At 39.9% G+C, this 14,206-nt stretch overlaps 1 protein-coding gene across 1 annotated transcript in view; it reads right to left on the bottom strand.

Moving 5' to 3' along the window:
• Positions 1-14,206, bottom strand: part of LOC118834064 (kinesin-like protein KIF19) — an 85,546-nt gene that overhangs the window by 31,229 nt on the left and 40,111 nt on the right. Inside the window, exons 9-12 of the mRNA XM_036741508.1 lie at positions 13,702-13,824; positions 12,800-12,950; positions 11,954-12,125; positions 9,944-10,112 (exon numbers count right to left, since the gene is read on the bottom strand). Of these exons, the coding sequence (XP_036597403.1) occupies positions 9,944-10,112; positions 11,954-12,125; positions 12,800-12,950; positions 13,702-13,824 (615 nt within the window). The remainder of the gene's footprint in view (positions 1-9,943; positions 10,113-11,953; positions 12,126-12,799; positions 12,951-13,701; positions 13,825-14,206) is intronic.

A 14,206-nucleotide genomic window follows, 5' to 3' on the forward strand; every position in this document is an offset into this window, starting at 1 on the left:
GCTATGTAATTCTTGGCAAGTCACTTAATCTCTGTGCACCAGGCAACTCTATAGGCAAGACAAGAGCTCTTAGCCTGGGTCAGTGGGTGGATTTCAGAGAATCCATGAACTTGGGTGGGAAAAAAATCATTATTTTCACTAAATTTGAACCGAAATTTAGCATTTTCTTCAATTATTTAAAAATATTATTCTGAGAAGGGATCAATAGGCTTCACCATATTACCAATGCAGTCCATCACACAATAAAAGGTCAAGAAACTGCTCTGGGACTATAAATTGCAGAACAGATGCCAATAGGCATTGCTAGAACAGAAAGACTTGGAGTCCTTCATACTGATGAAATCCCAAGTCTACCAAAAAAACCAACAGCAGCAGTAAAAATATAAATTTGCTATCTGAGCTGCTCAAGAACCAGAGAAACTAGATCCTGCCATATGGGCTACAACAGTAGTTGCCAAACTTTTCAGGTATGAGGATCCCTTTTTTATGTCAAATAATTTCACAGACTGTCCCTCTCCCCGTCCCCACAATCATGGTTTTAGTATTAGCATCCATTGATGCTAAGTGGGTTTTAGCTGAGTTAGTAGTATAGAGGTGAGCCTTCGAAGCAGCTAAGTTTGGTTCCTGATGAATAATATTTTGAGAAGCAGAATCGTTGGTTTAGTGGCTAGAAAATGGGACTTGGAGTCAGTAAAATATGAGTCCAAATCCCACCTCAGATACTTACTACCTGTGTGACCCTGAACAAGTCACTTAACCTGTCTATGCCTTAGTTTCCTCATCTGCAAAAATCAAAAGGCTGGATTTGATGGTCCTTAAGGTCCTTTCCACCTCTAGATCTATTTGGACGAGCCCATATGTCTAAAGTGATCCCACAAAATGATCAACTGCTTGGACTCAGAGCAGATTGAGACAGATAAGTATTTTTGGACAAGGCCAGTGAGGGAATTTGTTTTGCTTAACTTTGCATATTTGTGGCAAGAGTTTAGTTTTTCTTTCTTTTTTCAGTGGAGGTAAGATGGTAGGGAGAGAAGACGGATTTCACTAATGTAAAAAAAATTTAATTAAAAATAAAATAAATATACGATGCTATGATCCTATGATTAAAGAAAATATACCACGAGAAAAAGTTGTCATGACTTCAGTAATGATTTTAAATAAAATTACATTTTATGGCTCTCAAAGCATAACCTAAATTTGAAAAACAGTCATATACATGAGATATTTTATTTGTTCAGTACAGAAAAGGTCTATTTGTTTACCTGTGGCTTCACATATAAATGCATAGACTCCTTGAAATAACTCCCAGACACCCTTCCCTTTCCTTCAACACATACAATAGGTCCATTGACTATAGACTGGGAGCCAGAAGATCTGAGTTCAAATCCAGCTTCAGAATTTACTAACTACGTGACCCTGAGCAAGTCACAACTTCTGTCTGCCTCAGTTTCCTCATCTGCAAAATGGGCATAATAATAATAGCCCCCCCCACCTCCCAGTGTTGTTGTGAAGATAAAATGAGATTAATATTTATAAAGTGCTTTGCAAACCTTATATAAATGCTATCTTATTATTATTAATTATCAAAATTTGCTTTGCAAAATTGCTTTGCAAACCACTATATAAATGCTATCTTATTATTATTAATTATCAAAATTAAATGAACTAAGATACTGGGAGAGCTTTTGTGGTAAAACAAATTATATGACCTGCAAATCTTTGAAGCTGGATATAATACTTTTCAAGGCATTTTTGGCTAGTCCATATAGCTGCTATGTGAGATAAAAGCTGTTCATTTTAACAATAGGAAGTTGCCAAAAACGTGTTTCTCTTTCCTAAAAACAGCCCTGTAAGCACTTTAACTAGCAGACTTCGCTTTCGCTTTCTTTTCTCTGTAAAGTGTTGGCTTGGTAATTCTCCAAAGCTGCACCAACAGTTAAATGATAACAGCTACCAGAGAAATGGCTCGTCTTCCCAGGGAGCTAGGTGGAGGAGGAGCACGTTCTTTGCAAAGGGAGCATATAGAGATCATCCAAAGCTATGCTTTGCTCCAGCTGCTGGGCTGAACTAAGATACGAGTACATCATGTTCTTTTGGATAGTCTGAAAAGAATTCAATATCCCACAACAGAATCCTGCAATTCTCCTAAAGAAAATGTTTTCTGTATAACATCAAGTGCCTTCGGTTTATTTGTAGTTTTTATTTATACATTTGATTTTATATCACCTTTATTTCTGAATGTATCCCTACCCTTTCCCTACCCAACCAATCAATCAACAAACATTACTTGAACACCTACTATGTGCCAGACACAATACTAAGTATTGGCAATACAAAAAGAAAAATAAAATAGTTCCTGCCCTCAAGAAGCTTACATTCTATCAGGATAAATAAAATATACGTATGTAGATATATACAAGGCCAATACTAAACAGACTCAATGTAACCTTGTATGGAAAGATACCAGCACATACAGGGAACCAGTAAAGGTCTCCAACAGAAAATAACACTTGATTTGAGTCTTGAAGAAAGTCAGAGACACCAAGAGGTAAGGAAGGGCATTCATTCCAGGAGTGGGAAACAGTGCAAAGGCTTAGAAATGGAAGACGGAACATCATGTGTGAGGAACAGCAAGTATGGCTGGATCAGGGAATATGTGGAAGAGTAACAGGTAGGGAGACTGCACACATAGTAGGTGGTCAGATTGGGAAAAGCTTTAAAAGCCAAAATAAGAAATTTATATTTGACCCTAGAGGTGACTGACAGCCACTGGAATTTATTGATTAAGAAAGTGACATACATCCAGAGAAAGAACTATGGGGTCTAAATGCAGTTTGAAGCATACTATTTGCTCTCTTTTTTGTTGCTGTTGTTTTGTTTTGTTTCTTCTTTCTCGTGGTTCCTCCCATTGGTCCTAACTCTTCTTTACAACATGACTGATGTGAAGTATGTTTAATATGAATGTATATGTAGAGCCTATATCAGCTTGCATGCCATCTTGGGGAAGGAAGAAAGGAGGGAGAAAGAGAAAATTTAAAACTCAAAAGCTTATGGAAATGAATATTGAAAACTAAAAATTAATTAATTGAAAAAAGAGAAGGTGACATATTCAGACCTTCAGTTTAGGAAAATTGCTTTGGCAGCTATGTGGAAAGGATGGATTAAAAGAAGGTTGGGCTTGGGGGTGGGGGGAAGCTATTGCCGTAGTCCAGGTAAAAGGTGATGTGGTGGCGATAGTGGTGTCTATGTGGGTGGAAAGAAAGGGAAGGATATGAGAGATATTAGGGAGAGAGATAGAAACAACAAGTTTTGGTAATTAAGTGTTTATTTTAAATGAAAGAAAGTGAAGAGTCAGAGATGACACCAAGATTGCAAACCTCGGTGACTAGAAAATAGGAATGCCCTTGAAAGTAATAGCAAATTTGGGGAAAAGGGCAGGTTCAAAGGAAAATAGAATGCGTTCTGTTTTGGATATGGTGAATTCAAGAAGGCTTTGAGATATCTAATTCTAAATGTCCAATTGATGGCTGGTAATGTGAGATTGGAGCTCAGGAGAGAGACTATGCCTAGATATGGAGATCTGGGAGCTATCTGCATTGAGATAATAATTAAACTCATGGGAGCTGAGGGGTAAGAGAGTGTAGAAAGAGAAGAAGGCCCAGGGGAGAGGCTTGAGGTATAGTCACAGTTAGTAGAAATGAAACGGATGATAAAATTATAAACAAAGCTGAAAATAATTGATAGATAAGAGAATCAAGAGAAAGCAATGTCATGAAAACCCAGCAAAGAAAGAGAATCTGGTAGCAGAAAGTCGTCAATAATGTTAAATGCTACAGTGAGGTCAAGAGGGATGAGGATGCCCTCTGTGCAAAGAATGCTGCCATTAAATTTGGTAATTAGGAGATCATTGATAACTTTGGAGAAAGCCATGTCAGTTAGTTGTGAGGTTGGAAGCCAGATTACAGAAAGTAAAGAAGTGAGAATAAGAGGAAAAATCAAATGTAATGACTTCATCAAGGAGTTTGGCTAAGAGATACAGGATGACAAGTATCAGAGACTGGAGGATCTAATAAAGGTTAGAGGTTGTTTTGTTTTGTTATTTGTTTTTTAAGAGAGAGACTGGAGTGTATTTACAAGGGGGAATGATAGAAGCAATCATCTGGAAAAGACAGGAAAAGGTAGGATTGTGGGTACACATAGAGGAGTTGGCCTGGTTGAAGAGATGAGCAGCTTCATCAGAGGCTGGAGTAAAGAAGGAAATAATGAAAGATGATGTCAAAGGATTATGAAATGAAAAGGATGGGTGAAAAGGAAGCTATCAGCAAATGGTCTTGATTTTCTTGGAAAGGTATAATTTGAGGTCTTTAGCTGAGAAGGCAGGGAAAGAAAGTGCTATTAAAGGCTTGAGGAGAAGAAAGAAGGCTTGAAACAGTCACTAGGATAAGCAGGATGGTGAATTAATTAGAGAGAAGCAAAAATTTTGCCTTGCTGCAGTGAGAGCTGCAGTTGAGATCTGATAAGGTAAATTTGTTGGGAAACCAGTCCATTCTCAGTTAACTATTCTCAAAATGTTCCCAAAAGAAACCTCTTGGCTCCAGAAATAATAGATGCATAGTGGTAGTAACATCGTGATCGAAGAGTTTCTGGAGGAGAAATCATCTATTAGAGGAGTTTCTGGTCCAAACTTCCTGGAGAAAAGAGGAATTCTAGGATCTAGCAGATGAATAGGAGTAGAGGAGGCAGATGGTTGCACTTGGGAGTAATTCAATGCTGGGTTTTGGCAAGGTGTGAGCATCTGACAAAGTTAGAGGGGTTATTAGAGGATGGTGTAGAACTGAATCAGTTCACTATGGAGTCAAGATTAGGAAAGACGGACAGCATACCTAGGGGTGAGAGACAGGGGTGATAGCCTGGGAAAGTAGTGAGGGATTAGAGAGTATGGTGAAGATAAAGAGCAAGTTTAGAAGTAAAGGATGAGCAGAAATGGAATGATAGATTATAACCCAATAAAGATATTTCAAAGCTCTTGATCATGGCTCTTGTAGATGATGGAACACTTGTAGATGATGGAAAAACAATTCCTGTGTGTACCAGAGGTAGTGTAAGAGCAAACACCTTAACGTACCTAAGATGGCCTGCTAGCACAAGTTCTTTGATCTGCTTTTCTAGGAAAGACTGCTCAAAAAGGGGTTACCAATCCTACTTTTAATTACACTCACTAGTTCAGGGGAAAAATCAGCTCCCTGAACGTCAGAGAAAATACAGGCAGAGAAATTAGCATAAAAGCCAACCGACAGGGCTCTGACTGCCTGATTAAAGCAATATTGCTATACATTGTACCACCATTGGATCAAGAGAGACTTTACATCTGAGCGAGGCAGGGGTGGGGGAGGGAGGGGTCTGAACATACGGCTACTCAAAGTCTCCACCAGGGAATCACAATATCCTTCTCATAAACGAAGCCCCAAAGCAAAATACCAACTCAGAGTATACACACACTTCTTAGAGACAGAAGGCATCACAACCCTCGTGACTCAGTGCCTGACCGACTTAGTACCAAAAGGTGTAAAAGCCTTCCTACAAGCAAGCCTCCCCTAAGCAAGCTTCCCTTAATGGGCTCCATGTGAGGCCTATTAATGTGTGGGGAAGATCTTCATATCCCATTAACATGACAGGTAGAGAGAAGGAATTGGCCATGAGAATTGAGTAGATTGAGGAAATGAGAGATTAGGGTGTTTGAAGGAACATCAACATGTATGTCCCCTAGTATGAAGGCAAGAGTTGAGAAGAGGAAGAGTATGAGCCAGTCACTGGACTCACTGAGAAAAGAGAGAGAAAGATAATAGATAAGAGCCACCAGGATCTGAACGGCATAATAAATTTGGATAGAGTGAACCTCAAAAGAGAGGTTGCTGAGTGACAGTGGTAGAATAAGAGTATGGAAGTGGAAATAAGGAACAAAGAGTATTCTAACTTCCTCTCTGGGGCCAGTGAATCAGAGGATATGAAAAACGCACTTGGTACTAGAAAAGATGGTCAGGGATTCAATGCCATCCAAGGTGAGGCAGGGGGTGGGGGTGGCTTGAGGAGCATGAGAGGAGGAGGTTTAAGATCAGAAGTCTGTTAATTTTGGAGCATGAGTTTGAAGAGATATGGTAGAAGGAGCAAGAAATTTAATGAGTTTTGGGGGTGGGGAAGGGAAGACTCGGAATATGGTGGAGGTAGATGGGGATAAGATGGGGTAAGATAAGGGCAGTGGGATGAGGGAAGGGAGGGAGATCTCATATCACAGGGAATGAGAGAGCAAGAGAAGGCAAGAGTAGAGAAAGAGGATTAAGCAGTTTAGCAAAACATCAACTGAGTCTGACAGTATATGAAGTGTTCCATATCCATGGCCCCCCACCTCTGCAAAGAAGGGAAGGAAGACAGCATCAGTTTTTTCTTTTGGGTGACTTATTTTTTAAAAGTGATATCTTTTATTGCTATATCATTTGCATTTTCCAATGTTTCCAATCCTATCCCCTCCTCAGAGACCCATCCCTTATAACCAGATCGAGGGAATTAATAGAGACCTGAGCTAAGAGAATCTAGCCCTCCTTCTGTCCATTCCCATATATTGCTCCTACTTTTTTACATGTAGAACAGTGACTGTATGTCCCCTACAAAAAGGGTCTTGCACTGACCACTGACTTCTGGAGACTTGGACTCTTGGTATACTATGAAACATAGCTGCGGTAAAAGACCACACATCGCCCCACATCACCCCAAGCCTTTTTCTGGACTCCCTTCCTGATCACCTATGGCTAAAAAAAGGCTTTATAGGACCCTAAAACATAGGTCTTGAGATGATACAGTCAATAGCTCTCTCCAGGGCACAGAGATAATGCATGTGATGACTGGAATATCTGTCAAGCACCTGATCCATACTGGCCAGTATAGTCCTTATAATATTTCTCAAACATAAAGAGGTCAAGATCAATATAAAAAATATTTCTAACCATTAGAGCTGTCCAAAAGGTAAATGGGCTGCCTGCCTGTGGAGATAGTGAGTTTCCTTTTGGGAGAAGTCTTCAGATGGAGGCTAAATGACCACTTGCTAGGGATATTGTGGGAAGGATTCATGCTCATAACTAGGATGCACCATACAACCTATGAAGTCCCTTTCTATCAATGTTCATTCTCAGAAGGTAGGGGCCATGTCATACATATGTCATACATATATGTTCTACCTCCTACCTACCTAAAGATCCCCAGTCTATCACTGCAGGAACTGCCCTCAGGGTAGTGAAAGGCCTTAGTCAGCACACATGCCACTGTGAGCCCAGGAAGCAGAGTCTACGGCCACCCTTCCTGTAATAGCTGCATGGCATAGCCTATCACCAGTCCAGTATGCAGGAGGCAGGTTTTCTATGGTGATACTGGTACTCTGATTTCTTACAAGGACTGTTCTTATAACCTTGGATAGCCACACCTAGTACTATTCCCTGAATGTTGCTATCCCAACAGGAATGCAAACATTTACTTTGAGTGAGTCAACCGAAATCCCCAATGGATCACAGAAAACACTCCTCTAAGAGAGGGAAACCAAGACTTCCCCAAAGACCATGGCTGCTTCTACACATGGAAATGAAAGTCCCAGCTTCCCTACCTCACTTAGTGAGTTGGCCTTGGCCTTCAGAAAGTCCTACCAAATCGACAAGCAGACCCACACGCTGGGCTGATAGATGTCAAAACATTCCTGTGGGCTGATGGGCTTAGACAGGCAGGCCACTCACACTTAGTCATTCAAATCTATAACCTGCTGCTGCAGAATGGCAGGGTGGGGCTTGTTTCCTAGTGACCTACATCTCCCTGCTACTGGATCCCTTTTATAGATAGCTTTTGCTTTTATAGCCTCTGCTGTGTCCCTCTCGCAACCTCCCTCTCGGAAGTTTATCCATTATATTAAAGAACAAGAAAAAGAGGAAGAAAAAATTCTACAAAAACTCGTCAACCATATTCATATCCATGTTCTATTTGGCAACTAGCTAATAATCGCATTCACACGGCACTTAAAGGTATGCAAAGTGCTTTAAAATATTATTTCATGGAAATGTGTTTTGCATGAAAGCACGTGTATAACCTACATAAAACTGCTTACTGTCTCAGGGAGAGAAAGAAGGGAGTGAATTGGGAACTCCAAATTTTTAAAAACAAACATTAAAAATTGTTTTCACATGTAATCAGAGGAAAAAATAAAACATTAAGAATGAAAAAAATATTTTCTCATTTTGTCATTACAACAATCCTAGAAAGTAGGTGCTGTTATGATCCCCATTTTACAGATGAGGACGCTGAGGTAGACAGTGAATGAGGCTGGATTTGAACTTACATCTTCCTGACTCCAGGTCTTGCACTCCATCCACTGAGCCACCTACCTGCAAAGAGGAGGTGGCATATATTTTTGTAGACCCTAGCCTCGTGGGATAAAATCAAGCTCTACAAAATGGGATACCACTGGTCTGACAGAGGGCTAATACTGACTAGCACATGTGAGAACTTAATAAGTGTGAAAGCAGCAGTTCATGGTACAGTGAAAGGTATATCTGCTCAGAAGTCAGAGGACCTGGATTCAAAGCCCACCTCTCAGGCCAACCTACCTCAGTGCCTTGGACAAGTCACTGAACCATTCTGATCACCTATTTCTTTAAAATATGAGAGGGGTGACCTTCTGAGGTCTCTTATGGATCTCTGATCCTCTCTCCCAGATCGGATTTCCAGAGCTACGAGGTTTGTTTTTCATTTGAAACCACTCATGGCACTGTTCTCTATTTGAATGTCTGCTGGACAAGCAATTGGTACCAGACAGTTTTACACTTTGGAACTAGAAGTAGAAGGGACCTCAGAAGCCACTGCTTCCACCCTCCTCATTTTACAAGTGAGGAGACAGAGACTGGGGAAGAGTTAAGTAAGTAACCCAACGTCCCATACCTAGTAACCATCAGAGTCAGGAGCTGAACTTAAGTCAGTTGATTCCAAAAATACTTTATTAGCTTTTTCACATACATTTCATTTTGTGATAGATGATTAATTAGACTCCTATTTTATTCCAATTAGTAGTCATCAGTTTGGTATGATTCCACAGGGATAGTGATTATAAATCCTGTTTATTAGGGCCCCATAGCTATGAACTATAGATTGTAAGTTCACTTGCTTAACCACAGGAAGCTAATTAGAGGACCTCCACCCATGTTTTTGTCTTGGTATGGTGACCAAGCCCAGCATGGCAGAGGTGACTCAATAACATGGAAAGTCCCCCAGCTCTTTTTGTTAGCCCTCCATCCCTCATCATCCCTCTATTGCCCAGCATGGGGATATGGCATGAGTATCTGGCCAATAAGTGGCCCTCTTTGCCAGCCCATGGCCTGCCTGCCCACATGGATGTTTTGACATCTATCAGCCCAACATGTGGGTCTGCTTGTTGATTTGGTAGGACTTTCTGAAAGGCCGAGACAGGTCTGTCAAGGTTTACTAGTCAGCTCAGTAGGACCGCCTGGAAGGTCAAAATATAGGCTTGTCAACCAATGGAATTTGGTATTTTATGTAGACCCTCCTAGAGGGTCACAGTCAAGATCTATCAACTAATGAGACTGTATTTGCAGTTTGCCTCATCTGTATTGTCCTGGTATCAAGTACTATACAATAAGGCCCTGGAGGAAGGGGGCAGCTCAGGTCATAAGGAAAATCTGAGGTCCACTTCATTAGAGGGGGCCATAGACCCTTTAATAAAGTGCTAGTGTCTCAGAGTTCTGCCTCAGTTTCTTTTATTGTAGATTGGACAATTTTGGACCACACAATTTTCTATCTTCCCAGTTAGAGTATAAGCTTCCTGAGGGCAGGGAACCATATTCTTCACAATACCCAGGACAGAACTCAATCAATAATTACTCAGGTATTCCCTTACCTTTAGGGCTGCTGTTTTCCGTTGCTCCGCCAAGAGCATGTTGATCTCCTCTCTGGCCACTGAAACCTCATGAGGTTCATTAGACTCTCCCTCCTCTCCTTCACCATCAACCTCCACATTTTCATCATCCTTCTCCTTGTGAGCCTGATGGGCCTTTTCTCGTTCCCAGCTGCACCAAAACCAATAAATGGAAAAAAAAATCATGCACCAAAACAGTAAAACAGGCTTAGCATGAGGCAGTCTTAGTATCAGAGGCAGAATTTGAACTCAGGTCTTCCTAACTCCCAATTTAAAACCAATAATTCAGATGTTTGACAATTAAGGGTAAGAGAGATAGAGGACCATAGCTTTAGTGGGTGGAACAGTCAAGGAAGGTTTTTTTGAAAGGTCTGAGCATATTGCTAATCTAAGGGGAAGGAGTCTATAGAGAAGGAAAGATCAAAGTTGCTCAAAAGAAAAGGAATGCGAGTCACCTTATACACCCATGGCTAAGGGGAAACTTCTTAACCAAAGAGGGAAGAATAGTAACTATAATTAATAAAAGAGACAATTTCAGCTACGTAATTTTAAAAAGATTTTGCATGAATACAATCAATGCAGCTCAAATAAGAAGAGAAACTGTTGAGAAGGATAATCTCACTGCAAATGTCTCTGAAAAAAGACCTGATATCCAAAAAGTAGGGAACTGATAGGAATTTTTACAAATAAGAGCCATTCCCCAATAGTCAAGCGGTCAAATGACATGAATGAGCAATTTTCCAAAGAAACATAAATTATCAACAACCATCTACAAGAATGTTGCAGAACATTTCAGATCACTAATAACAAAAATTGCAAATTAAAACAACTCTGAGGTTTAACTTCACACTCGTTAGACTGACAAAGATAACAAAAGAAGAAAATGGTAAAGGTTGAAGGGTCTGAACAAATTTTGACATATTAATATCATAGCATATTCTTACAGCATCAGAAATGACAAAGAACGACAAAAAATGAAGAATTCAGAGAAACTCGGGAAGACATATGGTGAAGTGGAGAAAACCAAGAGAACAATTTACATAAAGGAAATAAAGAAACGTTATATAAAGGAAAACACTATCAACAGTCATCAAAACTCTGACCAATGCAAGGACCAAACATGACTTCAGAGAACTTGTGGATGATGTACAACCTCTTTGTCAAAGTAAGTACAGAATGTAGCAGTATTGCTACAGTATGTGTGGTCAGTATGTGGATTTGTTTTCCTTCTTTACTGCAACATATATGTGTGTGTGTGTGTGTGTGTGTGTGTGTGTGTGTGTGTGTGTATGCATGTATTTATCTCCTCTGTGGAGGAGAGTAGGGGAAGATATGGAAAATTATTGGGAATTGACAGTGACATAATAGAAGAGCATAAAACATTCATTCCATCTTTTGATGGAGAGTTAAATTGTGTGACTGGGGATGGCAGTCTATATACAGTATAATATTAACAATAGGACTGCTAATGAGGAACAGCGTAGTGAAGAGAGCACTTGGAGTCTGTGCTTGGAGTTTGGAGACTTGGACTTGACTACCATCTCTGATGCCACCTGGATGACTATGGGCAAGTCACCTGATATCTCTAAACCTCAGTTTCTTCACACGTAAAATGGGTAGTGATATGTGTACTACCTACCTCACAGAGCTGTGGTGAGTAAAGAGCTTTGTAGTCTTTGAAATGCTATGGAAATGGGAATTATTGTAATAAGTCAATATGGACGAGTCTTCCAGTATTAAGTCCACCTAATTCTCATGTGACAGGGTTATACCATGTTAGAGGGGAAAGGTCCTCTGACTTCAAATCCAGCACACTTTCCCTTATACCATGCAACTGGTAAGTAACAGGGTAAGGATTCAAACCTAGATTTTCTGATGCTGCCAAACCCAGCACTCTTTCCGAAAGGGACTGTGATCATCGCTGAAACCTATGTATCACAGGCAATTCTATATTCTGTCATGGGCATATTACAGGACCACAGCTGTACTTACTCAGCTATTGTCAAGAGATGCCGGGAAGTATCAATATGCAGCTCAATATTTGTGTTTTCTAATTCCATAAGGCTCCGTCTCATTTCCATCTGCTCTTTGAATGCACTAATCAATTGTCCCCGAATCTTATTCATCTGCATTCGGCTGTCTTCCTCTGAGTCATGATGGACCTCTGTTATGAGAGAGAGAGAGAGACAGAGACAGAGACGGAGACAGAGACAGAGAGAGAACGAACAAGAACTTTAATTGCAACTTGCCCAAAGAAAAAATGCAATTGATTTAAAAGAATTTTTACATATACAAAGAGCCTTAGAGATCCTTTAGTCCAAGCCTCTCACTTTTTGGAGGAGCAAATTGAGAGCCAAAGGGATAAAGGATAAGAAATTAGGTCTCCCTGACTTTCAATCTAGTATTCTTTCCAATATACCCACTGCCTCACTTTAAAAGGTCTAAACACAGTTAGTATTGTAAAAACGGAAGAAAAAAAATAAAAGAGGAAGTAAGGCAGGGGGGCGGGGGGGCTGGGTCTATGTCCCTTATTTTCCAGTTGGGGAAACTAAACCCTAGAGAAGTTACAGGACTTTCCCATAGTCACATGGTCCAGCAACTCTTTCAACCATGCCATATCCTTTGAGTGGAGATGTCAACCCTTGGACAAGTGAAAGACAAGGCTTTACTTTTTTGTTTGTTTTGTTTTCATTTATAAGGCTTTGTTAAAAGAAGAAAGCTGTACAGTTAGATGATTAGGGTCATTCTAAAACAGAGAAGAACCACCAATGTTATCAAATAGTGTCCAAAGAAAATATTGCAATTCTAGAAGAGAATAAAATCTGCTTTCTATATTACCTTGCACATCTCTGGTATCAGGTCCATTTTTCTTCTCCTTTTCTTGCGTCTCAGTTTTTGATTTCAGATGTTCTATCTCTCTGCGTAGGTCTGAAATTACATCAGTGTACTGGGCGATATGATAGGAGACATTCAGTAGATTACGTTTAACCTAATGAATCAGGACATAAAGGCCAAAAGTGAGATGTTAGGTCCACATAAGGAAGAATTTTCTGATCATTAGAGTTGTCCAGAAATGGAATGAATTGCCCCGTGAGCTCTCCAGCCCTGAAAGTATTTGAACAAAGCTTGCTAGTTGAACATCTGTCAGGGACTCTAGACAGGTTCCCTCTCTTCCTTTGAGTGAAAAATTGATCTAGATGACCTCTAAGGTCTTTTTTAGTTCTAACATTTCATGAGTCTGTGAATACAATTGAGTATAGAAATACCTTGTATTTCCCAAGAGCTATTCAATTTTTTTAAATGAGGTAATTTTTTTAAAAATTACATTGTTAACAACTTAGACCCCTGAAAAAATACCCCTAGGACACTGTGGGGGCATGGTGATTTAATATTGAAAAATGTGCTAAGAAGGTTAAATTTCTCTTCTATTCTCCATAAACATTTCCAGGTGGGTAATCCTCTTGTCCTTCCATAATGTCTCTTTGTAAGCCTCAGCATCAATCAAAAAAAAAATCCCCTTCCTTTTCTGTGACCTTTCTGCTCCACCTTCAATTTTTTCTTTTAAGCCTATACCAGTTTTCTGGTGACAAGTTATATTTGTTGTATCATCGGTTATACAATAAACTATTCTCCGATTCCAAATCTCATCCATTTTGATTTTCCTAACTTAATTGATCCTCCGGTCTGGCCCTTTATTGTTGTTTGGATAAATTTTTAACTGCAGTGTTTGTTTTACTTACCCTGGTCTTGATATTTTTCGCTCGATAGGCATAAATCAAGGTTGTCCGGGATTCTTCGAAGTAAGTGCTAGCAGGGCTGATGTGGGCAATCATCACAGTTCTGCTATTCCCTCCTAAGGCATCCTACATAATGTAAATGTTGCTGGAACCAAGTTGGAAAGGCAGAGCCTATCTGCTATATAACCATATAACAGATCTGAACCACATCATGGTGTAGCAAAAAAAAAAAAAACATAGTTCCCCGTACACAACCTTCAATCTTCTGCCTCAGTGTCTTGGCGCAAATGATCTTCTGTGTCTAAAATATCCTCCCTCCTCCCTTTCACCTCGTAGAATCACTAATTTTCTTCAATTTACAAACTGCATACTTTGAAGTCTTTGCTGAACCCCAAAGTTATTAACTCTCTTCCTCTTGAAATTATTTTGTATTTATTTACTTGTATACATGTTACATCCTGTTCCCCATTAGAAGGTAAATCTCCCTGCAGGAAAGGCCTATTTCATT

This window comes from Trichosurus vulpecula, chromosome 1 (assembly GCF_011100635.1).
Source record: "Trichosurus vulpecula isolate mTriVul1 chromosome 1, mTriVul1.pri, whole genome shotgun sequence".
Lineage (NCBI taxonomy): Eukaryota > Metazoa > Chordata > Mammalia > Diprotodontia > Phalangeridae > Trichosurus > Trichosurus vulpecula.